Raw genomic sequence first — 24415 nt, 5'->3', positions numbered from 1 at the left:
TGTTCACTATTAAACCCCATTTTAGCAGCATTTACAAAGGAACTGTTCCATTTGCTGTCCTTCATGAAGAGCTATAATTGATAGTTTTCTCTGAAGGATACAGATCCCATGTGAGCAGTTGGCTGTTCAGAATGCTGTTGTGTGGAGTCACTTGCAGAATGTGTCACCAACTTACTTCATGTTGTAGTAAGGAAGACTCCTGATGAGTTGTAGTAATTAGTTGTCTTTTTTTTTTTTTTCCCTAGAAGTGAAATATTGGGTAACATGATAATGAGAACTTAGGTAATAGAAATTCTACAATGTGATTGTAGAATAGCTTGGTAATGCCACACACAGTTGAGATGTTCCATTAAGTCTCTCGTTGGTGTGTAGATATGATCATCCTCAGGAAAGAGAAGTTTGTTTTTTCTGGGGACTGCTGGGTAAAGCTATCCCCTACAGTATTTGAGTATTTTCACAGCTACAGTTGGCATGTTTTTCAGGTTTAGGCAAGACAAGTGCATCCTTTCCTGCACATAGTGTTGCTCTTTCAGAAAGATAATGTGTAATATACTTATTAAAATGAGATCTCCTTTAATAGTTTTATTCTGCATGTGAAAGTTGTGCATTATCAGTGTAGTTACTTAAATAATTTAATGCTCTTTCTATGCTTTACTATGGTGCTTTCCAACAGGGAGCTGTACAAGGTAATTTTGATCTCCTTAAACTTTATATAGATTATTAAGAAATATTTTCTTAATGGCAGAAGAGGGAATTCTATTTTTGCATAATCTAAAAGCCCCTTAAGACCCACCTTTTAAAATCACATTAAAGAGATAAGGGATGAGATGGGAGCAGTCAGTCATCTTGCTAAGTGCTCAGGAGTTTGTGAGCCTCAGCACCCATGGGTGATGTTCCCCAGCTGTGGAGCTGTGCAGCATTTGCTGACAGTGTTGGGTGTTTCCAGTGGTTGGGAGGTGAGAGGGAGTAAAACCATCAGTGGTCCTGTGTCAGCATGGCACTGGCTCTTCCAGTCTGTCCTTTGAGATGCCATTAAAGGTCTCTTGGTGCCCCAGACACTTTAGGGGCAGGGAGGTGGCTGAGCTGTCTCCTTTCCAAGGTCCTGTTCCCTGGCTCAGCTGCACTGGGATGCAGCCCCTGCTCAGGGTGGTCCCAGCAGGTGCTTCTCCAGCTTCTGTCCCACACACGGGGTTTGGGCTCTGCTCTAGGGAGCTGGACTGGGCTCTGATGTTCCATGTTCCTCTCTTTTATTTTCTTATTTGACAAACTTTCTTTAGAGTAGGGTATGCTGTAATATGCCAGGAGAATTAACCACAGGAAGTGTCTATGTAAAGTGAGAGAGGAGCTCATTAATTGCCTAAAAATTAGGCAGTTTCCATCTGAGTAATTGGTGTTGGCTGGCTGGCCAGCCTTCCACAGTCTAAGAAGTAGCTCATTAGTAGAATACACACAGATGGTACTGTGCTCTGAGGTACTTAAAATACACAGGGAGAGAGCTGTGTTAATAAGGCAAACCTGTCCTTAGCCTCTGTGACTGAGTTTTCTACAAGCAGCAGAGGGAATGGTGTCATTTGGTAAATATTATTAGGCAAATGCATTTCCATAAATTTATTTAGTTTTCACTTTTTTTTTTCCTGCAGATAACAGATTATGATAAATACTTAGAGTAATTTACTGTTTCTGGAAAAATTCTATTGCAATAATAGACTTAGCATAACTGCTTCATTTCTTCAGTAGCTGATTTACCCATATAATTGCCTAGAGGGGGAGATGTATTCAGAGCCCAATTTGTATTTGGAATATATATAGATTTTTTGTTCTCAGTTCTTTTGCTGTGCAGGTTGTTAACAGTTAATTCAAAGTTAGACTTTTTCCTGAGTTGAGTCCCTTCTACAAATGTTAATGGATAACAAATAAGGAACTGTCCACCTGGGAAGATGGTAAATGCAGGGCCTGGAGGAGGCTCTGACACTGCTTGGGGGTGACAGGGCACTGTGGCCTCCTCCCAAACTGCCTGTGCCACTGGGCTGCACAGCCCTGGGCAGGGACATCCCTGCTTCCCCTCACTTCAAAGCTCTGGGGCAAACTCAGAGGTGATAATAAGCATGGCTTCATTTTCAAATGGTGGGCTTTCCCTCTGCTCCTCATGCTACGTGTCTCTTGAATGGAGAACTGCTCCATCCCTACTCTGGGCAGTCTCTTTTTTGCCAGAGCAGGGTCTGAGCCCATCTTAAAATTAGTGCACTTGACTGTGGGCAGTGAGACACTTTCTTCACCCCATCTGTAAATTCTGAAGCATATTGACTTTGTGTTTAAGAGGCTTTTACCATTAAAACTGGGCTGGGGGAGAAATGGGCTTCCTTGGGTAACTATTCTTCCCCAAACAGTCTGAGTTTGGTTTCCTATATAGTTACATTTTGTTTAGAGGTGCTTTTTCTATCAGTGCTTGCATGTCTTTGTCATGAGCTATGACAAATTCTTTCTGATGAAAGAATTTAATGTTTCCCTTGTTGATGCTCTGCAAGCACTTTGTTGCAATTTCAGGCGATGTAATTTATGTTGCTGCTGTGCTCTATTTTTCATTTCTCATAGATTGGATGCCTGTTATTGGAGTATATGCTGGTGTTGAAAAGAATGGTTCCACCTCAGCTTGATTAGTCTCTGCATTCCTCTGTGTGTGTAAGATACAGAACCACTTTGGTAGATCTTTTGGGGTTCATTTTTATTTTTGTGGAGTGTATTTTAGAAATACTGTCTGAATGAGGTAACTCAGGAACACATGCAATTTATAAAGAATAATTTAATAGTTGCATGCAAGTGTTTTGAATCATGCTGTTCTTCCCTGAGGTAGAGTACTATTCATTTTAAATCCTGCTTTAGGCTTGGGTTAAATCCTTGGCAGCATGCATAGTTTCCGCACTGCACTGGAGGAAGCAGACTGTAATGAAACAGATTATTTTGTGGAACTCAGACATTTGCACCTGAAAACATTGAAGAAACAATGGAATATACTCATTGGGCCAATGGGATTCAGTGCTTCCAAGGTCATTTAAAGATAAGGAGTATATTTAAGGCTATGAGTAGGAATGCAAGTTAGAGGTGTATGGAGAGATGGGAGCATGGGATAGATATCATATAGGGAGAAGCAGGAAAGATTTTTTGCAAGGATGTGTGTAAAAGAGTCAGGCTTTGGAAGAGAAATCTGAAAATATTTACTAGATTGTAGATTTGGCTTTAATGGGGAAGTGGGGTTTACAAGGACAGGAAACCACTGAGTGGCATGATTTCTAAGGAAATTTCAGGAGTTTGGTTGCAGTGGAATTCCATAAACTGTTCAAAGTGGCAGTGTATGCAGTTCTGAAAGAATAAGGTCTTTTAACTGATTATGTTGAAAAATAGCAGTTTTCATTTTAGCTTTCAAATTTCAAGGTAATTTGATAAGGTTTACTAGTAACCCTAGGCGGTGGGTTTTTTTTTTCCCCGCCGTAAAGCTATTGAGTTTGGTGGAATTAAACTAGAAATTAGAAAACATGACTGTGAAGCAATGTGATTGTTTCTCCCTTCTGTGTGCCAAGCTTCTGCTTATTTAGTGTGATTCTGCAAAAACATCCATTGATTTTGGTTATTCAGCAGCTAATTACCTCATAACCCACAGGATCAAACATCAGAGCTGCTTATTTAGCCTATAACAACAATTCTAATTGTGGTGCCCAGTTGTGCTGGCACTTGCTGCAGGGAACCCCCATTTCTGTCCTGGCAAGGTGGCAGCAGAAAGGTCTCCTCCTCCTCTGGGCAGCAGCTGCCACTTGAGTAGTGAACACCTGATGGGTGTGCTTGTTCTGGAAATGTGAAGCCTTTTAAAGCTGTTTTTTCCCCGTTGGTGCAATTTGCTGTGTGCCGCAAGTTGCTGAGGTGAGAGCACAAGCTGGAGGAAACCAAGGTATCAGTAGAAGGCTCTGACAGGTCCCTCTCCTGCTTCCACCTCAGGCATTGCAGGGGATATAAGTGGAGAGGAAAATACAGATGTGTCAGAGTAAACCCCCAGGAAGAATCTTTGCCTTTCTAGGTAGTGCCATGATGAAAATTATGCTGCATTTATTCTGTAGGGACCTGGCTCTTCATTAAAATAAAAGTCAAGCATGTCAAGAGGTGTGGCAGCAGGAATTCCCCCAAAATGACACCTTGGCTGTAGTTTGACTAAACACACGACAAATTGTTTAGTGCAGGCTGAATTCAGATGTGCTGTGCAGATTCCTTCAGTGCATCCACTTGAAAAGTCCTCTAATGCTAATCCATTTGGATACCAAGGTATTGTTTCCAAACACAAAATCTGAATTTTAATTGCAGTTTTGTGGCCCACAAGAGAAAAGTAATACATATCTACTGTTATTTCAAAGACAAATCCTTTGTGGGGATTGCAATTCCTCAAACATCTTTAAGATTCTCAACAGCAAATCAATACTTTTCTCAACAATTGTCCTTGGAAGCCTTCCAATTAGATATGATATGAAGAAACAAAGCTGTGGTGGTCTCCAGCTGAGCATTGCCTGTGAAACTGCCTTTGCAACTTGAAACCTAAATGAAATTGTAAAATAGAACTTGACTGTATCAGTAGGCAGCTCTCTTTTGTCAAGTACATATGGGTATAAAATGGAGATAAAATAATCTCTGAGGCTGGAATTGTTGACTCATTTAAACTAAATTCCCATGAATTGGCATCGTCTCTCTTCTGTATTTGACTGGAGCTCTGGAGTGCTTCAGCTGTATGAAGGATGAGCAATACTTTAATAGTGCTAATTGGAGAGCTATAGCCTGTCCTAAAGTGGTCTTTGAACATAGTGATAATGATAAAATATTAATCTCTCAGAACATTAATTAAGATTACTTATAGACATTGGGATCACTTTGAACAGAAGAGTAGAAATACTGCAATTCCTGGCAGGACTATGTTAAAAAAATTCAGAAGCAACAACTATATTACTGATATTATTTGTGATTAACTTTTAATGGACTTGTGATGATTTGAGTGACAAAGAGCTACATGAGGGGTCAAGATTGCTTGGTAATTCTTCCACTGTGTTTGCCTGACTGAATCCAAAAATTAACTTAATTCTGCAGGAAAATACATGGAATTGCATGGTCATCTCAGTTCTGGCCTGTTCTGTTTGCAGCAGCAAATATATATATATATATATATATATATATATATATATATATGTAATAGTTATATTTAGAGACAGCTCTTGGAGAAGTTTGTTGTGATGGAAGAACCCAGTACTGTGTAATGAGTGTTCATGTTTTAGTTTCTGGAGCACTGTGGTTGGATGTTGCTAAAATGGCAGCAGTGTGTACATCTGGCCATATAAAGCAAAAGTGGGAATACTCATAAATAGCTAGGAAAAAATTGGTTTTGTTTCAAAAAATATTCACTCTGCTCAACCATGAGTGTGTGAACGATGCCTCTGCCAAAAATATTGTTAAGTCTGCATTGTTAGGAAGAATAAGACTGGAAATATCCATTGTGTGCTGTTGTCACTGTGGCTGTGAAGAACCAGGAAACTCTTGGAGACTGAAGCTGAAAAATAGACTTCTAGAAGCCAGATTCTAGTACCTTCTTCAAGCAGTTTCATGTGAAGTAAATGGAATGAAATTGCCATGGGAGCAGGGGATTTTTAATAAGGTGAGAGAAACCCAGGTTCATGCTTTCAGCAATCACAAAAAAATAATTTTATCTTAATTTCTAAGTTTTCTTCCTGTGTTTAGTCATCTAGTCTGGCTTTGTTTTCAGCTTTCACAGTTTGACTTCAAGTCCGTGTAGTTTGCATTGCTAGCTGACAAAATAAAATGTGGCGGCCTCCTACAGATATTAAAGGATCCCTAAGTCAAGAAGGATTAATGAAGTCTCTGGGTGAGACTGTAAATTATGGCTGCTTTCTTCCATAGTCTTTGATGGCACAGTCAGATATTTGTGCTCCCAAGTGATTATTGCAAAAGCATCACTGATGCTGTCCCTTGGTCTGGTGACTTTTTTGTCTCCCCATGCTGACAACAGTCCTTCAAGCTGCCTCTCTAAACCAGAAAAAAAAGGTCAAAAGCCCATGCCTATGTTTAATTCAGCTGATTTAAAATGCCTGAGTTGAATTCTGTGGTGGTGCACTGCATTGGAAAACTCTGTGAGAAAATGTCTTCTGCAGGGGATCACAGAATGATGATAAAGCACTCAAGGTCTCCTCGGACTTGGTGGGGTCTCTGACCTGTTACACCTCAGCAAGCATTTAGTCTGCTCTGCCAGCTCTGAAGGGGTTAAAGACTTTCTGAAAGCTTCTGAATACTAGAGCAGTTATTTTCCCTGTGTAACAGTGAAAGAATGACTATGCATAATTTAATTTTGTACCTCATAAATTCTCACATATAGAATAATGCCAGAAGCATTTGAATAAGCTTTTTTTACTGAACCTGTGTTAAAACTCTGCCATCATCAGAGAAAATATGTTGATTCAAAGAACTTTTACAAAGCTCCATCTTGACTTCTGCTTTTGTTGTTCTAAAAACACATTATCATGATTAATTTGTTATTCTTCTTAAAATCTTAAGCTCTCCTTTGATAAGATTGTGCTGATAGCAAAGCCTTATATGCTGCTGTGATTTCTCTGTATATTAGTTAAGAGCTATGTAATTAGAAATGTAAAAGTAATTCTCATTTTGTAAACAAATACACTAAAAACCTCTCAATGGATAGTGCAGTTTTGCCATTTAATTTCTGCAGTAGTAACAGAGAGAGGGCTTTGTTGTGAGATCCCATCTAGCAGTACTAATACATAGATCATTGCTAACTAAACAGATTCTTAGAAGAGGGGATAAATTTGGGTTTCAAAATGGTGGTGTGAGTTCCCTGATGTATGGGAAACAGAAGCAAAGACACTCCAGGGAGACTGTGTGTTTTTCCTGTGTTTTGTACATTTTTTGGATGCTCCCTACACTACTTGTGTTTCTCTCCAGGGACATACTTGGTTGTATCTTCTCTTTTCAATTTCTGTAATGAAATGAGGGGTTCCAGTGTTCCTGTCTTTTCTGAACCAGAAGGCAAAACATTAGGGAGAAAAGGAGAAAAAAATCACAGTGTGACTTCTGAGAAGTGCTGAAGGCCTTCCTACCTTTCAAAGAGCAGTAACTCCCAATTTTTGTTGACTGCAATACATTTTGAAATACCAACCCTTTAAAAAAATGTGGCCTTGAGTTCCTAGGACTTGCTGTGCAATTGATGAGAGTTGCAGAACCTAAGCACCACTGAAAATCAGACTTATCAGTCATGCTCACTGGCTTCCTTTGATGGAAACAATATGCCTTGGGGAGTTTAGGGAGCTTTACTTAAAATTCCAGCACCTAAATGAAGAGAAGTTTCTGTTCATTTCTTTGCTTCTGGTGCTGTTACCAGTTTCTTTGCTTCAGGAGCTGAGGCTCTCCTGTGAGAGCAGGCACCATGGGCTCACCTGGAAACCCTGAACCCACACGTGGCCGCTCTCCCCAGTTCTGTGCTGGAATAGATAGCCGAGAAAGTGAGCCCAGCTTCTAATGCTCTGAGATTTATTTACTGGGTGCTGTGACTTAGTGTTAACAAGGGGATTTTCTTTTTCTCTTGAGAGACAACAAAGGTCCTGTTTGTTGTTTTTTTTTTTTTTTTTTTTTTTTTTTTTTTTTTTTTCATGCAAGAAGCATTACTCAGGATGGAAGATCTTAAATTAGCAGGCTGTACCTCCTCTTTTGCTGCTTTGACTTCATAAACCTTCAAATCATATAAATGCACTTTAGGGTATAGGGCTTTGGTAGCTTCTTTATGCTGAAGGATGCTAATACGTGAGGTGTTACTTACTGGAGTAACTAAGCAAAAAAAACCCAAAAACAAACAAACAAAAAAACCCCCAAAATACCCAAACCCCAAACATTAGAGTGACTTCTTTTAAAGGGCCAATGATACCTGTGTTCAGAATTAGAAATTTAAACTTTGAATGAGCTGGTTTTCTTTTTTAACTGCAGTACTACCTGGAGGAAAAAACCCAACTAAGTATGGAGTGTTACATTCTGACACATAAGGCATTTGTTGGAAGGCTGATATGGTAACAAGTGGAATACAAGAGCTTTGCAGGGCCTCTGCACACGTGGAGCTGCAACTGGCTCATTCACAGCCTGGCTCTCTATGTGCTGTAAGCTCCTGCTCAGGAAATAGGAAATAGGGTTCCTGGGCTCTGCACACACTTGCTGAGTTTGGGGGTTGCAGATTATCTTCATTGCAACCACTGGAAAGGTGAACCAGGACATAGCAAAAAACTGGGCAGGTTATAAACTGTATAAAAGAATGATGCTTTCAAAAGTGTGTTTGTTTCATGGGTGAGGGAAGGAAGGAGGAGGAGAAGAATAAAGTGAAAAGTTTTACAAAGATGATGGCTTGCAGACTGGATAGGAGAGTGCTGCTGCACTTGTGGAGAGTAGGAATGTGCTGTTCCTCACAGCCTGGCTTAGAGTCTTGGGCTATGTCCTCACAATGCCTTGGGAGAAGAGGGGAACTTGCTTCTCGGAACACAGAAGCTTTGGTTGAGCCCAGAGCCAACCAAGGTAAACAAACAGCTCCCAGCCAGCCTTGAGCCTTGGCTGAGTATCCCTTTCCCCGCCACCCCTTCTTGTGGAGAACTGCAGAACAAGGTAAACAAGTAGAAGTTGGAACTCCTGTGAACTGGACCCCAATTGGACTTATAAATTACTCTGCACAGAGGTAGAGGAGAAAGCTGGGCTGTCTGTGGACTGAGGAGAGGACTTACTCAATGAAAAGCAAAGAGATACTGAGGAGATTAGAAGGGAAAATGTCAAGCAGATGACAATAGGAATGTCTTGTCTAAATATAAAATAGGGTTGGGAGAGCAACTGAATTTTTCCTGACCTTACAGTTTCCATTCAGAACATTTAATTTTTTTTTCCCTCGGCTGAAGCAGGGCCTTGGTTCAGTGTATCCGAGGCAAAACCTTTATGCAGCTCTTGTTGGCTGCAGGGGGCATCAGGGCACAATTCCTCCAGCTGAGACACCGTAGCGCCTGCGGGGCTTAAGATGCTCTGGAATCCCCACCTGTCTTCATGAGCATCGCTGTATGCCCCCCTCGGGCTGTCAGCAAACACAAATAAAGGGCAGATTCCAATTAAAAATGCACGGGGTCATTGTAATGTAGCTAAAGAGGCTCTCTGGGTTGTACTGCTGCCAGCCTGGTGCCGGCTGCATCTCGGCGAGATGAACTGAATGGAGAAGCAAAGCTTTTGTTGTCTGGGCTTTGCTCTCCGTCGTTCCCAGCTCGCTCAAAGCAGGCTGAGCTCCCGAGGGTTGGCTCGGCAGCTCTGGCCCCCGCCAGCGCTCCGAGCGTCCCGGGCTGCGCATCTTCGAGCAAAGGGCTCCTCGTGTCCCCAGCAGGGCCAGCTCTGCCCGGGATCAGGGACTGCTCCGAAGGGAAAGCGGATTTGCATCAGCAAAGCACAGCAGAGCGCTGGTTCTTAGCCTCCAGCAAGCTTTCCCCGTGTTTGAAGGGTTTGAGCCTGATGCTGGAAGGTCATTTGGCTGGCTCGCACATTTCTGCAATACCTGAGTGCTTGCTGGATTTCACTGTATAGCTGCTATTCGAGGCAGAAACCAAACCCGAAGTATAATTAATATATAAAAGCCTCTTTTCTTTGCCTCAGGCCTGTTTCTAGTTTGTTTGTTTCAGTACGTTTCAATGTGAATTTCTCTTGGTTCACCGACTCCAAACCAATGGCTGGCATCAAAACATAAAGCCTCACAATCACTTTTTTTTTTTTCCCCTCTTTCATCTGTGACTGCCTCAGAAATGGTGGCTCAGAGCACTAGAAATGCCAGCTACAGGCAGTTCTGGGGGCTGCAGCTCTCCTTCTAGGGGTACAGTTGTAAAAAACCTTTGGTAGTGGGATAAGTTGTTTCTCCTGGGTGCAGGGGACTGTAGCACTGACTGCTGCTGTATTGAAATAAGGTTGTCTCCTGGATCTGAACCCTTTGCTGTCTATCACTCGAGTCTATTGAAAAGAGGTGTTTATTCCTTGAGGGTTTTGTGTATTTTATAAAATAAGTAGACGTTTCTTCACATAGGTTTGATTAAAAAGAAAAATCAGAGTGTCTGAGGGTTTTGTTTTTGTTTTTTTTTTTTTTTTTTTGAGGTATTTCACGTGAGTTCACACTTGGTTAACTTAAATACATCTGCCCAGTACTTTTAGATGTAAAAAGTCAGTGAGGTTCACTGTGATTTTCTTCTTGACTTGTTTAAATACATTACTGCAGCTTAAGGCCATCAGTCTTAAATAGAAACTCAGGAAATGAGATGAATGAATGGGGGATGCTGGTGATTCTGCTTTATGGGAGCTTGTGGGGTTCTAGCAGGGCCAGTCTATACTCAGGACTTTTGTTCAATAGTACTTTAAATACTTTATATTTAGTTTAATTTCCAGTTCAAAACAAAACCTCACCTTTCCTCTAGTTAGAATGACGTAAATCTTTCAAAGGTTTTACAAATGGGAAATATGGTTTTACTTTAAAGACTTGTATTAGTAAAGGATTTCCAAATGTGGGATTTCCAAGTGCAGAATTTTCCTCTATGGCTTTTCTTTATGTGCATTGGTTTTATGTTATTTTGAAAAGAGGCCCAACACACTACAAAATCATTTTTAAACAAGGAGGAAAACCAAAAGGCAAAATTCTAAATTTAATCTGGAACTGAATAATTTTTTTAGGACCCAAAGGTTTCCATAAGAGCCACTTGCAAGTAGTTTTCTCAGTAGAATTAAGAAACTGTAAAGGCTTGACTCCATCAGCAACTTCAACCAAAATCCATGCAGGAAAAGCCATCTGCCTGGCTCTCGAATTGCAGTCTGTGCAATGATGCTGTGTTTCAGCAGGGATCAGTGTCAGTGTGAGGAAGGGCTCCCAAGAGAAAGTAAAACGTGATATTAAGAATGTCAATATTTCACTTTCTAAACTGAAATTCTTGGTAGTGTTGAGGTAATCCATATGTCTTAATCAGCTCCTGGTGTTTGAGTGGGAGGAAGCTCACACAGTAACTAGTTGAGGAGGAGGAGCAGTTAGTCAAAATAACTGCTTTTCTCCCTGAGGACTTCTGGGTTCTGGAGATATTTAACAGATGAACTAGCAAGAGCAGCTGTCCCGAGGGAATTATCAGAGAGGCATTTGACACCATGGATCATATAGATTGCTAAATGAGTGTTTTGTCTGCAGAGGGCCCGAGGTGTGATAGCACTGAGTGGGTTTGGGGGGATTTTCCTGGCTGTTGGGATTGCCAGCATGGCAGTGGAGGCTCTGACAGCATGGGCTGGGCCTCCTGCCCTGTGGTCTGGAGGGGGATTTGGGGACAGGAATGTGATGGAGCCCCAGCCTTTTGAAGTGACACTGAGGTACAGGTCTGCAGAGCCAGGGGGAGGGATGCTCTTGTGCCTCTGGGGCTCTTTGCTGCTGTTGGGACTGCAGGAGGGGTAAGCAGAGCACCCACGGCTGTTCAGCTGCCCCTCTGAGGGCTGGGGCTGGGTGGGAATTCCGCTGTGTCCCCAGCAGGTGTGGGGCAGGAGCTGCAGCTCTGCCTTCTCCTCGGGAGAGAGCACCCCTGCATCCCTCACTCCTGCAGCACTGGGTCACTGACTGCTGCTCTCCTGGGCCAGCTCCCCTGCCACACTGCTTCCCTGCACACCTGGGAACGGGCTGCTGCCTCCGAATTAATAATTTAACTGATTATGAAGGCATGTTGGCAGATACCATAGTACCCGTCAAATCTAACTGCCTGTAAATTTAATTAGTGTGCAAAAACCAGCCTTGGAATATCCCAAAACTTAATTAGTCAGCAACTTAAGGTTGTTAGCACACTCTCCAGGGTAATAATATCCAAAAAAGGGTACATGAAGGCTGTGATAAAATAATTAAAAGTGTAAGATCCTCATGGCATGTTTTCTTCAGAGCTCATCTCTGCTGTTTATAAATCAGTATGGAGGAATAAGAACAGCGGCACCTTGGAGCTGAGCTCTGATGTGGATGTCTTCCCTCAGTGGTGGGGAAGCAATTAATTAGCAGGTGTGGTAGCTCAGGTCTGGTCAATCCCATGCAGAGTTGAGCCTGTTCCAGGGAGCTTCCTGTGCCTTTCACCATCATGTGTCAACCTGCTGGTGGGGAAACCCGTGGTCTTCACAAAAGTGTGGACTGGTAATTAACAATTTGGGAACCATGGAATGGCTGGGGGCTTTCTAACTGGGCTGATGGGGAAGCCTGTAGTTAATATATTAAGCCTTTTAAATGAGTAATTTTGGAGCGAGAATAGAAACTCTTCAGGAGCATTATCAGCAGTTTGAGTGGTGGTGTTTTGTCCCAGGCATGTTCCCAGCACTTCAGGTATCACTCTGGGTTACCAGAGTGGCTTTGCAGCAAGGGACAATGGCTTTCAGCCTGGGAGGAAAGCAGGTTTACAGTTTGTCTGCCATGCAGTGCTTGCAGGGAGAGAAGGATGAGTGACTGGCAGCCAGCATTACTGCAGGGAGGTTTTTAGCACTGATGGGGAAGGCATGGTGTAACAGTGACTCACTGCAGGTTGTTTGAGAGGAAAGGAATGGGGTTTAGTAACACTGAGTGTGCCCCATCTGTCACAGCCCAGACATGTACACACTTCTCTTCCCAATGTTCTGTTTCAGCCCTAAGCTGCTGCAAAATGGTTTTATCCCAATTACCTGTATTTTTGTGTGAATAGCCTCTCCTGTGAATGGAATATGGACTAAAATGAAAGCAACAAAATTTTCTTCAAGCATCCCTGTGCCTGACTGTGGTTGGTTGCTAGATGCTTGCCCTCTGAGTGCTGCTGGTCTCTCATTATCCCCATACATCATGGGGAAAGAAGGAAACAATTAACTTTATGATCCCTGAAAGAGTATGTAAAAGTCAACAGTGTCTAAGAAATGTCTGGAGGCTGAAACCACTTATCCACTTACATTCAAAAAATGAAAGAATTAATAAAACATATTTCGGCTCCTCCATTCCCGCTCCACATAGCAAGACAACAAATACAGTTCCTGTGCCCTGCAGACCTGAGGGAGGAGGTATTTTGGAGTCACGTGAAGCTCCCCTGCTGCCACAGCTACTGGAGCCTCCCTAAACACTCGTGGCATCGATCTCGCCTGGCCAGACTCTCCCAGGCAGTGCAGAACAGGGGTGGTGAGTGGGTGATCTGCTCTGGCACTAGGAGAGAAAAAAGCACATTGCCCAACAGTTCTGGGTTGCCAACCTGGACTGATGTCTCCAGCCCCATTCCAGAGTATGGGATTAGTGGAATTATGTTCTGGGAAGGGACCTGGAACCATAGCAAAGAGCCTCTCTGGGCTGGTGCTTCATGGAGTGGGACATTCTTTCACAACAAGCAGCCCGATGGAACCTTGTAAAGTTTTCCTCTAAATCCTGTATTACCATGGGGCAGTGTATCCATGTGAGCCAGGGTTTGGTTTTTGGAAAGTTGGTGTAGGGATAAAACAAGAAGGAGAAGCAAGGCTGGGTGCTGTGTGTGTGCCTGCATGCAAACATACTTTCCTCTGGATTTAAGACACATCTGTTGAGGTTCATTTCACTTTCTGTAGAACCTGAAAGCTCAAAGCTGATTTTTTTCTGCAAAAGCTCTGTACCACAGGCACAAGATTCACTTACACCTCAGCTTGGACCTGCTGAATAAGATGATTTGTTGACAACCCTCTGCCCAGTTGTGTTTGGATCTTGATTACTGCTGTGACTGTCTCATGTAACATCCAGCCACCTTAAAGTCTATGCAAATTTGAGATTGACTTTGGTAAATTAGGATTTGAGGTTTTTTTTTTTTTTTTCATCACAGGCCTGTGACAAAGTGAAGAATGGCTGAGTGGATTCAGTAAACCCCCAGATTTCTGAGAGACAGACTGCACACTGCTGAGTGAGCTTAATTTAATGAACTGAGGGATGCCATGTAATCTAACTGCTTATTATGTTAAGAGGCAGCAGATAATCTAATGATCCACAGGTGGCTATTTTGATTTTACTGCTTCAAGTCAAATATGTGCTTAACTCCACCCCACTGAGCAGTGTTTGTCTCCTGTGCTGAGGTGGTACAGAGGGGGGCTGGCAGGAGCCCTCCCAGCTCCTGGCAGGATGGGGCATCCTCAGGCTTCCAGGATCTTTATTTCTGTGATCAGGAGCTCTCAGTTTTAGCAAAAATGCTAGTGATGATGTACTCAGGAAAACTTACTGAAAACCAGAAGATACTATTTTTGTATTTTTAGGAACACCTGGTAATTTTGTGCCTTTTTATGCATGTATAGGTGCTCTGGAGAAATGCACGTCACTGGTTATTTATATTTGTAGAATGCTTACGTATTTTAAAAAGTACCTATTCACAGCCTGTAATCAGGCTTTAATCATGGCCTGTAATCACAATCAATAAATTAATAGATTAATTAATAAATTAATGCCAATGAAATATGATTTTTCTATTGATTGTATGTTTATTGATTTTGGTGCCTGGAAGTGCCAGCCTTTTTGTGGGGTTTTTCTCCAGAGAAGCAAGATGAGTTTTAATGAAATTTGTGCCAAGAACTTAGAAACACCACTCTTCAGTGTACCCTGCTTCCATTTTTGGGATCGCTGATGTTGTTGATGTAAAACTGTTTCTGATCTTTAATATAAAACTCAAATTTACTTTTAATTGCTTTTGGTTCAGTTCAGTCTAACTGTAATAATTTCATTTTTTTGTTTAAAATTTCCATCATACTTGCCATATGGCAGGCATCATTTATACATAAAAGCTACTTGCTGTTTTACCTTTGGAAATCATCAGGGCCTTCACAGTAAGAGCTTCCTAACCATCTGCTCCCCTCTCTGACCTCGTGTTAATGTGGACATCTGCAGTTGTGACTCCAGGGTTATTAAACAGCAATGCCCAGTCAAATGCCCTTGTGCCTGGCTTTCCAAAATTCAGTTCTGCAGAAAGCCTTAACTGCAGCAAAAGCCCTTCAATTTGCAGCAGTGGTGGGCAGGCCCATGCCCCCCTGCAGGTCCTGCTGCACACAGAGGCAGGACAGTGGATTTGGCTGGGGGGACACGGCCATCCCAATTAGCCATGGGTTCAGATTGGTGTCCTGTAATCCTCTAATGCCAGAGAGGCTCCAGCGTTAGCCCCCATGCTAATCCATTTTTAGAATGTGCTGCATGCATAAAGAAGATTATGCCATTTAAAAATGAGCTAATTATTTGTAGTTAATCAGAGCATCCCTCAAATTACAGAAGAAAGTGCTGTAGGTTGAAATCCTGTCCTCGATTAAGTCAGCAGCCAGACTCTTCCTGGGCTCAGTGATGCAGGATGGGAGTGCTGGAGTTCACTTACTCTGCCCGTTCCCAGTGCTGGTTACCTCAGCTACAGCACGCCCTGCATGGCAGACTTTGGGCTGTTTTGTTTAATTTTGCTTATTTTTGCTTTTTTTCTATTGAAATATTGTATGTGAATGTTTGTCAATGAAGAGGAAGAGGTGGCTCCAAGTAATCTACTATCTTGCAGGACCTGAAGATAATGGAGCTAATCACAAAATTTGAATGTCTTACGTTTCTAGTGTTCTGAGACTTGGCACTCTTCCTTTGGGTGCCGTGTAAATTGCAGATGAAGACAAACCATTAATTTGAGCATATACGTTTATTTAAAAAAAAAGGAAAAGGAAAAGTTAATTCAATGCTGTGGGTAATGTGCTTTTAATGATTATCTTTTTAAAAGACAAATATTGCTTACTAGAGCTGTTAAATTTTTTATATACATTGTTGGAATTGTATTCAGCCATAATAATGACAATTAGACTTAATGCATTTGCGTTAATACTGGTCTGTTTTTCCTAAAGCAGAATGCCTTTAAGCACATGCAATAGTTATGCTATTGAATAGCAAAAATCTTGGTAAATGATTCAGGTAATATCTTGGTCTAAAACTGATTCTTATACACATTAGTCCTTTTAAATCACACAGCAAGAAAACTGTTCTAAGATATATTTGTTTAGTGGATTAAATAGGGCAGTTAAATGCTGGGATTTCTGATAAAAGCCCTCTGCTTTTAATGGTCCATAAGCATAAATAAATCTTGGTGAGGTGGTAGGGGTTTGGGGGAAGAAACCCTGGGCTGGCAGGTACAGCTGCTTAAGGGTTGTTTCCCCAGTTTGTCCCTGTCCCACCTGGGCAGGATGAAATGTCAGACTCACAGAAAGAGAAATACATGTGTATTATTAGGTGGTGGTAATGGAGAGCATTTTCTCCCTCAGTTTCTTTATTTTTCTTAAGTTATCAGTCACATGGATTTGATTTCTGAAGTAGATGAATTTCTTTATGCAAGTAGTCGGTAAGAAAATCACTGTAGGAAGTTACACAAATGATCAATTTGTGTTACCAATGTGTCTGTTCAAGTCTGCGCAGACATGAAAATGTGCATGCTTTCTCTGAAAAGAGATCAGTGAAGACAAGTGTCAGAAATGCTTTTCCATTTTTTTGTTCTTGATCAAGTTTCATAAATACTTTAATATGAAGTATTTGGTTTCCGATTACCTCAATGTATGGATTTTTTAGGAAAGTTGGTGATGTTTGTGTTTTTTGAGAGGATGTGGGTAGGAGGGGGGTGGCAGATGGGAAAGTCAGAAGAAGGTTAGGAGATGCTTTTTAAAGGAAATGCAAATAGAAATGAAACTTAAAAATAAAAATGAAAGGATGAAAGGATTTCTGAGGGATCTGCTGGCTGAGTTGGGATGCTGTGCTCTCAGACAAGGGGTGAGGGGCAGTGGTTCAGCTCCTGTCACGGGTGCAGAGCCCTCCTTGCCAGGGAGGAAGGAGCTGGGGATGCTGGCTGGCAGCAGGTGGCTGTGAGCTGCCTGTGCTGTTCTCCAGCTCCCGCAGCCTGGCTCTGGCTGGGGGCTCTTTAGGGAGCATAACTGACCTTGAAATGTGCTGGGAGTGTGCAGGACAAAGTCTCTCTCACACTTCAGGGATCTTGCTCATTGCCAGTTGCTTCTTGTTCCTAAGCCTTCATTTAATTCCTTTCAAATGCCTCTTTTCAAAAATCCCTTTAACAGCTTCATGTGAATCAGGGGGAAATGGCAGTTCAGGTGTTAGAGGTGGATGCTTGTCTGTGGGGAGGGAAGAGAGCCCTGTGAGCAGGGATGTCCGTGGGGTTTGCCCATCTGGGATGCCCTGTGAACCCAGAGCTGCTTCTGTGGGAGACTGGATCTTCATGGAGCTCCCCTCCCTTCTGTCATGTGGAGACCAGTAGTGGGGCTGGATGGAAAGTGGGAACTGCACGTTAATTTTGCTGTAGTTGTTTTACTAAAGCTTCTCTCGTGTTGATTTGGACTTGAAATAGGTGCAACCACTGTCTCTGTACCGCATAATAAGAGATGAGCGGAGCATGTTTCCAAGCTGGCAGCATGCTCCTAAAAATGGTTGTGAGTGTGAAGATGAGATTGGTGCATGATGTTCTCTTACACATTGAGGCAGATGTTCAAATGATCTGCATGTGATTCAGGAGCCATATCCATTCAAGCCTTTGCTGCTTCTGCTGCAGCTGTTCAGGTGATGCACTACAAGTCCTGTATTCCAGCCCCATGGTAAATTATACAGATTTTGCAGACTACAGTACCTGTGCTCCTTTGGCTCCTGGGATAAGAAAAGAATAATTTGCCTAAAGCTGTGAGGTGGCTGAATACAGCATGATATCTGGAGTGGGATGGGTGAGTGGAATGCCTTGTTCCCTCTAGGAACTCCTTGAGAGCTCTGCATCTGTCTCCTTCCTCAGCCTCTGTCCTTTGCTGTGTACAGGGCTGAGCTTCAGAGTTCTTCAAGTTTTCTGTTCAATATTAAGTCTGAAATTACTTGGCACAAATTTTTAACTGCTTGTTTCCATTATTACATTCTCACTATAAGCCATAGTGCAACACTGTTGACTATTTCAGGATGACATTTTCAAGTGGTTGTGTCTTTTACATTTTGCTTTAAAAGCCCTCTTTGTCTTCACCCGCCAGCTTGTTTCTGGACTAAACCACCCATTTGTACTACGAAATAGTGCCATTTTGTGCAGAATTATTTCATCACAGAGTCTCTTTTGAAATGGTTTAATACAATTTCAGGAGTGGAAGGTGTGTGTTTTGTCCTGTTACTTCAAGAATAAACTGCCACATTGTGTGATGTGACTGCTGGCAGTTTAGTTAAATGAACTTTTTTTTCTGCCTGAGGTTCAGCTCCTCATGTTTCAGCTACTCATAACAAAAACCAACAAGAGAGCTGGAGAGGAACTTTTTGCAAGGGTGTGTAGTGGTGACAGGACAAGGGGACATGGCTTCAAATAGAAAGACTGTAGGTTTAGCTGGATATTAATAAGAAATTCTTTACTTTGAGGGTTGTGAGACACTGGAAGACATTTCCCAGAGAAGCTGTGGATGCCCCATCTCTGGAAGTGTCCACTTTGGGCAGCCTGGTCTAGTAGAAGGTGCCCCCCCATGGCAGGGGGTTTAGAATTAGGTGGTCTTTAGGGCTGCTTTCAGTCCACACTGTTCTGTGCCTCTGTTACTCTATGTGGTGGTCATTGCACAGCCAGAAAATTCAGGGCTGTGAATTTTCACAGCAAAGAGGGAGAAGCAAAGAGACTTGACTATTTCCATTCTGAGGAGGGATTTTGATCACAGTCTACTAAGCAGCAATTGACTCTGCTAAGGTTTAGGAAAGGAGTTCTGTAGAAGTTCTGGGTCCATCCTCTGCTGGAAGCTTGATTTAATCTTTGTGCAGAAGGGAGCAGTGGCATTTTGGGTGTGGCTGATCAGATTTTGTCCAGGAGGCAGGAGAGGTTCCCACCTGGAGCCCTCCTGAGTGGTTCCTGTTCCCAGGGATCTGTGAGTCTGCCCGAGTGCACCTTTGTGCACAGTTGCTCATTTTTCATTAGGTAGTGATTTGATTAGATAAAAATAAAAGTTGCTTGAGCATTCACTTTTGCAGTGATGCATAACAAATTTATGCAGATTCAAATAGGACTAATCTGCATGCAAAATATAAAATGTGATTACTAACCCGTATGCACCTGTACTGAAGTTTAATTGGGTACAAATATGAACAGGAAGAGAAAAACCTAACAAAATGTACAGCCTTGAATTCATACAGGGTATGAAGTAATGCAAAGAGATCCTTATAGTGTTAATGATGATTCAGGTGCTTCCGGAGTAAATTAAATCTTTCAGTAATTTAAGAACACTTATTCTTTAATTTACATTGACTTTATTAAAAAAAACACAGTCTTGTTTTATGCAGACTTTTCACAATTTACTTCCTTTAGCTGTATTGTTCTAATGGCATTCAATTAATGCCCAGGATCACCCTGAAAACACAGACGATTGATTCAGATTGTGTGCAAATCAGTTGACAATGGCTGTAGTTTCCTTGACATAAAGGAAACATTATGAGTGCTAACAGTGCATTGGGAGGTCAGGACTTAAAGTCAGGAGAGCTTTAAAGAACATGTTATTACTCATTTTCATAATAATTTTGGTGATGTTCAGTGATTCGTTCATCTAACACTGCAGCTGGTGTTCAAATATTAGAGCACATCACTTGCCTGTGAAGGTCTCCATGGTCCAGGGAGGTTGGATGTCAGTGGAAGTACATTTCAGCTGATGTTTCATTCTTCCAGGATGCTCTGAGAACACTGTTAATGTTTCATGGTTAGGCAGAGGAAGTGAATTCAGGTTGTAAAAGTGAATGAGTTATGAGAAGAAAAGCTGAAAGTCAGTAATCCCTACCAGCTTCTCATTCTCGGGGCACATATCTGAGGGGAGACTTCAGCACTTGTGGTACCCATCTTCAAAAACAGACCCCATGTAATTTCTGTGAGGAAGTGAATAGAAAGTATTGGGGCTGGTACCATTCCTGCACTGAGAAGGTGGTGTTGATTGAGCCAGGTTTTGTCACTGAAGCTGGTACAGTGCTGGGAAATAACCCCTTGCCTGCATGAGGAGGCCTGGGCAGCAGGAGCATAGCTTGTGCATGGTGTAGTCACTCTGGTCATTAGAAAGTGATATTACTGCCTAATACTTAATTATTTCTAATAATTACTTCCATGTAAGAATGTTCCTGAGTGGGTTTCTTGGGGACCAGGCTCATTTCAATGAGAGAGATGCTGTGGTGAGGAGAGCCATTCTCAAGAAAACCTCCCAAGTGAACATTGCACATTGTGAACACCAGCAATTGCAGCTGAGTTCTGCTGAGCCCTTTGGGTTAAGAACAGCTCCTGCTAAGAGATTTCTGACACATTTTGATGGAGACCAAATGTAAGTAGTGGGAATGCTTTAAGTAAACCGAGCTGACATCAAATAATCAAAACCACTTAACACTGTGACACAAAGTGACAGCATCACAGAATTTCAAAATTTAAGTTGACACTCTGTCCTGTGCATTAGTGGATACAGGAGCAAACAGCACCATGGCACGGGTTAGTTATGGAGTGCCAGGATTTCCTCTGAGTGGCTGTGGCACTGTGAGGCTGGCCCATGACCCTGGTGCTGTTTTATACACAGCAGTGGATTTGTATACAAATGAACAAGGCTGTGAAAAGGTGCCTTGACCAGCAGGCTCCCAGTGGAGCACTGTGTGGGAGAGTGGCTTGGGCTGTTTGCTGGAATGGCTGCTGTGCTCTTTGAAAGCTGTGTGGGATGAGAGAGGGTTTGTTTGTGACTGGAGCCTTGCTATGCAAATCTATCCTTGTTTAATAAGAATATCCCCAAATTACTGTATGGGGAGCCATAGGTTCAGATTTCTCTTGAAGTTATTCATCTGAGACCTCTCCATTTATACCTATTTCCCAGAGGAAACAGCCTCTATTACTTCCTTTAAGCAGTTACCCAGGATATATGCTACCCACAACAGCTGCTACTTGCAAGAACCTACATTTTGTTAATGTTACCTTTGCCAGAAAATATTCAAAACAGAAAATGAAGAATCTGTAGTGGTGTGTTCAACTCAGCAGGAAGCTGCATTGGTGCCAGAGCAGAGCGAGACAGAATAGTAGAGTTCTGTACCAAATAAATTATTAATCTTTAACATGCAATAAGGGGAGCTGTAGGAAGAAAGAATGGCATGATCTGGCAATGCCTGCAAGCACCTGTGAGTCTTGGGGCTGTACTGAGTTTCCAAGAAATATCTTTGTTCTAGGCCCTTAAGAAAATAACAGTGAGGGAGCCATCTGATCCATTTATCCACTGCCAAGCACAGTGCTGGCTTTACCAAGCCTTGCCACGTCTTGGTTATCAACTGTTTGATCAGGCAGATGGGAAAGGGTTTTATTCTGCTCTACCATCTGTGAGGTTTTAGAGTTAATAGTGAACTGAAGACAAGAATAAGTTGTTCCACTGGAAGAGCTGGTAATTACTTATCAACAAATGACAGAGTGACTTGAAAGCAGAAAAATGAGAACATGCAAGTGTTGTAGGTGAATAGGCTCTGAGAGGTCAATGTTCAGGGAGTATTTGTTGGGCCTCAAGTTCCTCTGACAGCACTGGCCCTTTCAGAAGGCATTTACTAGTGTCAGAATGGTATTTTAGAGAGGTTAATGAGCCCTCGAGGAGAATGGAGGAATTTCTTAATGGAAAAGGGGGAGAAAATATACTGATGAGAAAAGGAAGCAAGAAGGCAGTGAGGAAGGCTTGTTGTTTCTGTAGTTTTTCTGTATTTAGGTGGACTCTGCTCTAGTATCTGCGAACAGTCTGTGAGTATAAATGCTCCAGGAAAATGCTCTTGTATTTCAAGACAAAATACTCTGATATTCCTGGCTCAAGTGAGATCATAGTGTATATATAGCAAGATACAGCTTTGACTGTGTCACTGGCACTGCCTGGGTGACGTGGCATCATCCGGCAGTGCTCTAGAACATGTTCAGGCCATGGAGGTGTGATGTGTGGGCATAACAGTGAATGTGTATTTAGAGCTTGACTTTACATTTGGGTAGAGAAAAACTGAGTTTTCCATTTTGGTTTACCTAGGGTTTGGGTTTGCAGGGTGGTGTGGGAGTACCCTGAGCGTTTACAAAAGGGAATCCAATGAAGTGCTAGAAAGTCACCATAGAAACATTAATGTGTATGACAGAAGTGTTTCTGTAGATACTTCCTGAGGTTTTAAAGGCTGCTGATACTTTTCAGAAATGGTAGAGCACATCCAATTAATTGAAATTGGACATTTCAGAATATTAGATTTGCGTAGGTATGTGGAGGGATGGAGATGCTTTTAGATCAAGTCTTCTGCTGTAGTGGGCAAATAGGTCACATACTCTTTTCAATTTTATCAAGATATTCTGCTCATAGGCAGTTTGATCCAGGCTCCCAGTACTGCTGCTCCATCAGAACCACTAGGTTCTGCTGACTAGACACCTTCTCATGCCCCAAAGACTTCCATGGTTACTTTGAGCAGTGTTTTACTACTTTAATCTTGTAAAATTGAATCTCAGTTTGCCTGGTCTTCTAGATCATCTTTCTTAGCACTTCTTTCAATGTAAATTTTTTCAATCAAGGGTGACTGGAACTGTGCAGTTTCCCCCATCAACTTGTCATGTCCCATAAATGCATGAAGTCTGGCAGTAGACATGTCCAGGAGCCAAGGGTACCTTTCTTTTTGGCAGAAGCTTTGAGGTGGTTTTTATTTGAGTACCTTATAAAATGAAATGAATTGTCCTTTACAAGAGGTCAGAATTGTTATTAGTTCACATGTCCAATGCTGTGAGGGAATATTAAGCAGTAATTAACCATTACATCTGTTTAAAATTCCCATGCCAGTTCTTCTTCGACAACAAAAACCTCTTGCTCACTGGCAGTTTCTGTGGTTAAATGATACTTTGTCTATCTTGTTTTGGAAGAGTAGAGAACTCATAGAGCCCTTAAAAGTCATTTTTACTTGACAATTGTTTTGTGAGTGCTGTTGGCATTGCTCTGTAGGGTTGTCTCATCAGGACATCTGGAAGCTCTGGGATGTTCTTGGAGAACAGATGAAGAGCTCAGAGTTTACGAAAGTTCTTTGCTTCAACCAAAAGTTGCTGAGGCAACTGGAAACTTGCACAGGACAGCTGGTGGGAATTGGATTAGGGAGAAGCCCATTGAGATTTTGTATCTGACTTGGAATTTCATCCTGTGTTGCTTTGTTTTGGTTTTTAAAACTGTTCACCATAGGGTCCTGTAGGGCCTTTTTTTGAGGTGTGTTAATTGCTCTAGCCAGTGGCCCTATCTTTGATAGAGCTTTCATCTTTCAGAAATGTATTTTATTATTTCACAATGAAATATTTAAGATTCCACCTTCATAAAAACTTTAACCAAGAAGCTACTTCTTGTCTTGGACAATCACTCTAAGTTATCCACCAGCCTCCTGGTTCTTTTCAGAAGTAATGGCTTGATCCAGTTACACAGTTCATTCTTTGTCATTTTTCCGAGTTTCCTGGATGGTCATTTATTTCCTATCTCATTGAATATCAAAATTACCTGTCCTATATTTTTCTAGTTATTTAGCTCCCAGTGGGTAATGGGAGTTTGTAGAGGCTTTCAGTACTTAACAGCCACATTCCAGTGTGTTTTGTAAGTTCTCACTGGAACTGTTTGGTAAGGGCTTTTGTGTTGTGATGAACTGGTGCTACATGATGCTGCACAGGTAGAAATCTTCATCAGATGCCTTGGTTTTAAGCAACCACTGAACAACATTCTGAAATTTGTTTTCACTGTTTTTTCCTCCTTCCCAAATATTGCTAAATTATCTCTGTGGTAGCTAAATCTTGTTTGTTTTTTTTTTTTTAATTTTAAAAAATGTCTCATTGAGTATTTGCGGCTGTAATGTCATGTTCTCTTATTGCTAATACTCACTGTAGATTGTATATTTCTTCCCCAGTATTGTCAAAACTGGAAGTGGGTGCCTTGATAAATCAGTTCCAATGAGTGGCAGTGGGCTCCCACTCTGCATGTCATCCTTGCTGTGAATTTTGAAATGGCATGCATGGTTCTAATACAAATTTTTTTCTGTGCTGTTACTTTAGTGCTATTTTTTAATGTAACATTTACGAAAACATTGGCAATCAGAGAACATGCTACCATGTGTGCTAATTTCAGGAGATGATCACAGGGCTATGTAATTAGCATTGATTAACCAAGGAGCTGAATGTGGAGAGAGGCTACTTATAAAAGGGAAGAGCAGGACATTTTCACTGCTAGACAAGGAATGCTTTACAGTATGTTAATGAATCACGACAGCTGGAGAATTCGTGAAGGCCAAATCAGAGATGATTGCTTCTGTTACAAGGCAGTAGGTAGGTCACTGGGCATTATA

General features: G+C 41.9%; 1 protein-coding gene across 14 annotated transcripts in view; it reads left to right on the top strand.

The window, feature by feature from the left end:
• IL1RAPL2 (interleukin 1 receptor accessory protein like 2) overlaps window positions 1–24415 on the top strand; it is a 410823-nt gene that overhangs the window by 92822 nt on the left and 293586 nt on the right. Inside the window, exon 2 of one of the 14 annotated variants that reach the window (XM_085571065.1) lies at window positions 13914–13991. The exons of 11 other annotated variants lie outside the window; for them this stretch is intronic. Coding sequence is in view for 2 of the 3 variants with exons in the window: in XM_085571063.1 (XP_085427189.1) it covers window positions 24248–24395 (148 nt within the window). In the remaining variant the exon portion in view is untranslated. Of the gene's footprint in view, window positions 1–13913; window positions 13992–14014; window positions 24396–24415 lie in introns of those variants that run through there. 2 more of the 14 variants (XM_085571063.1, XM_085571054.1) reach the window with 2 other exon arrangements.

Source organism: Lonchura striata, chromosome 4A, assembly GCF_050655825.1.
Source record: "Lonchura striata isolate lonStrDom1 chromosome 4A, ASM5065582v1, whole genome shotgun sequence".
Lineage (NCBI taxonomy): Eukaryota > Metazoa > Chordata > Aves > Passeriformes > Estrildidae > Lonchura > Lonchura striata.
Note: the sequence above shows the minus strand (reverse complement) of the source record. Positions and strands in the feature narration are given on the sequence as shown.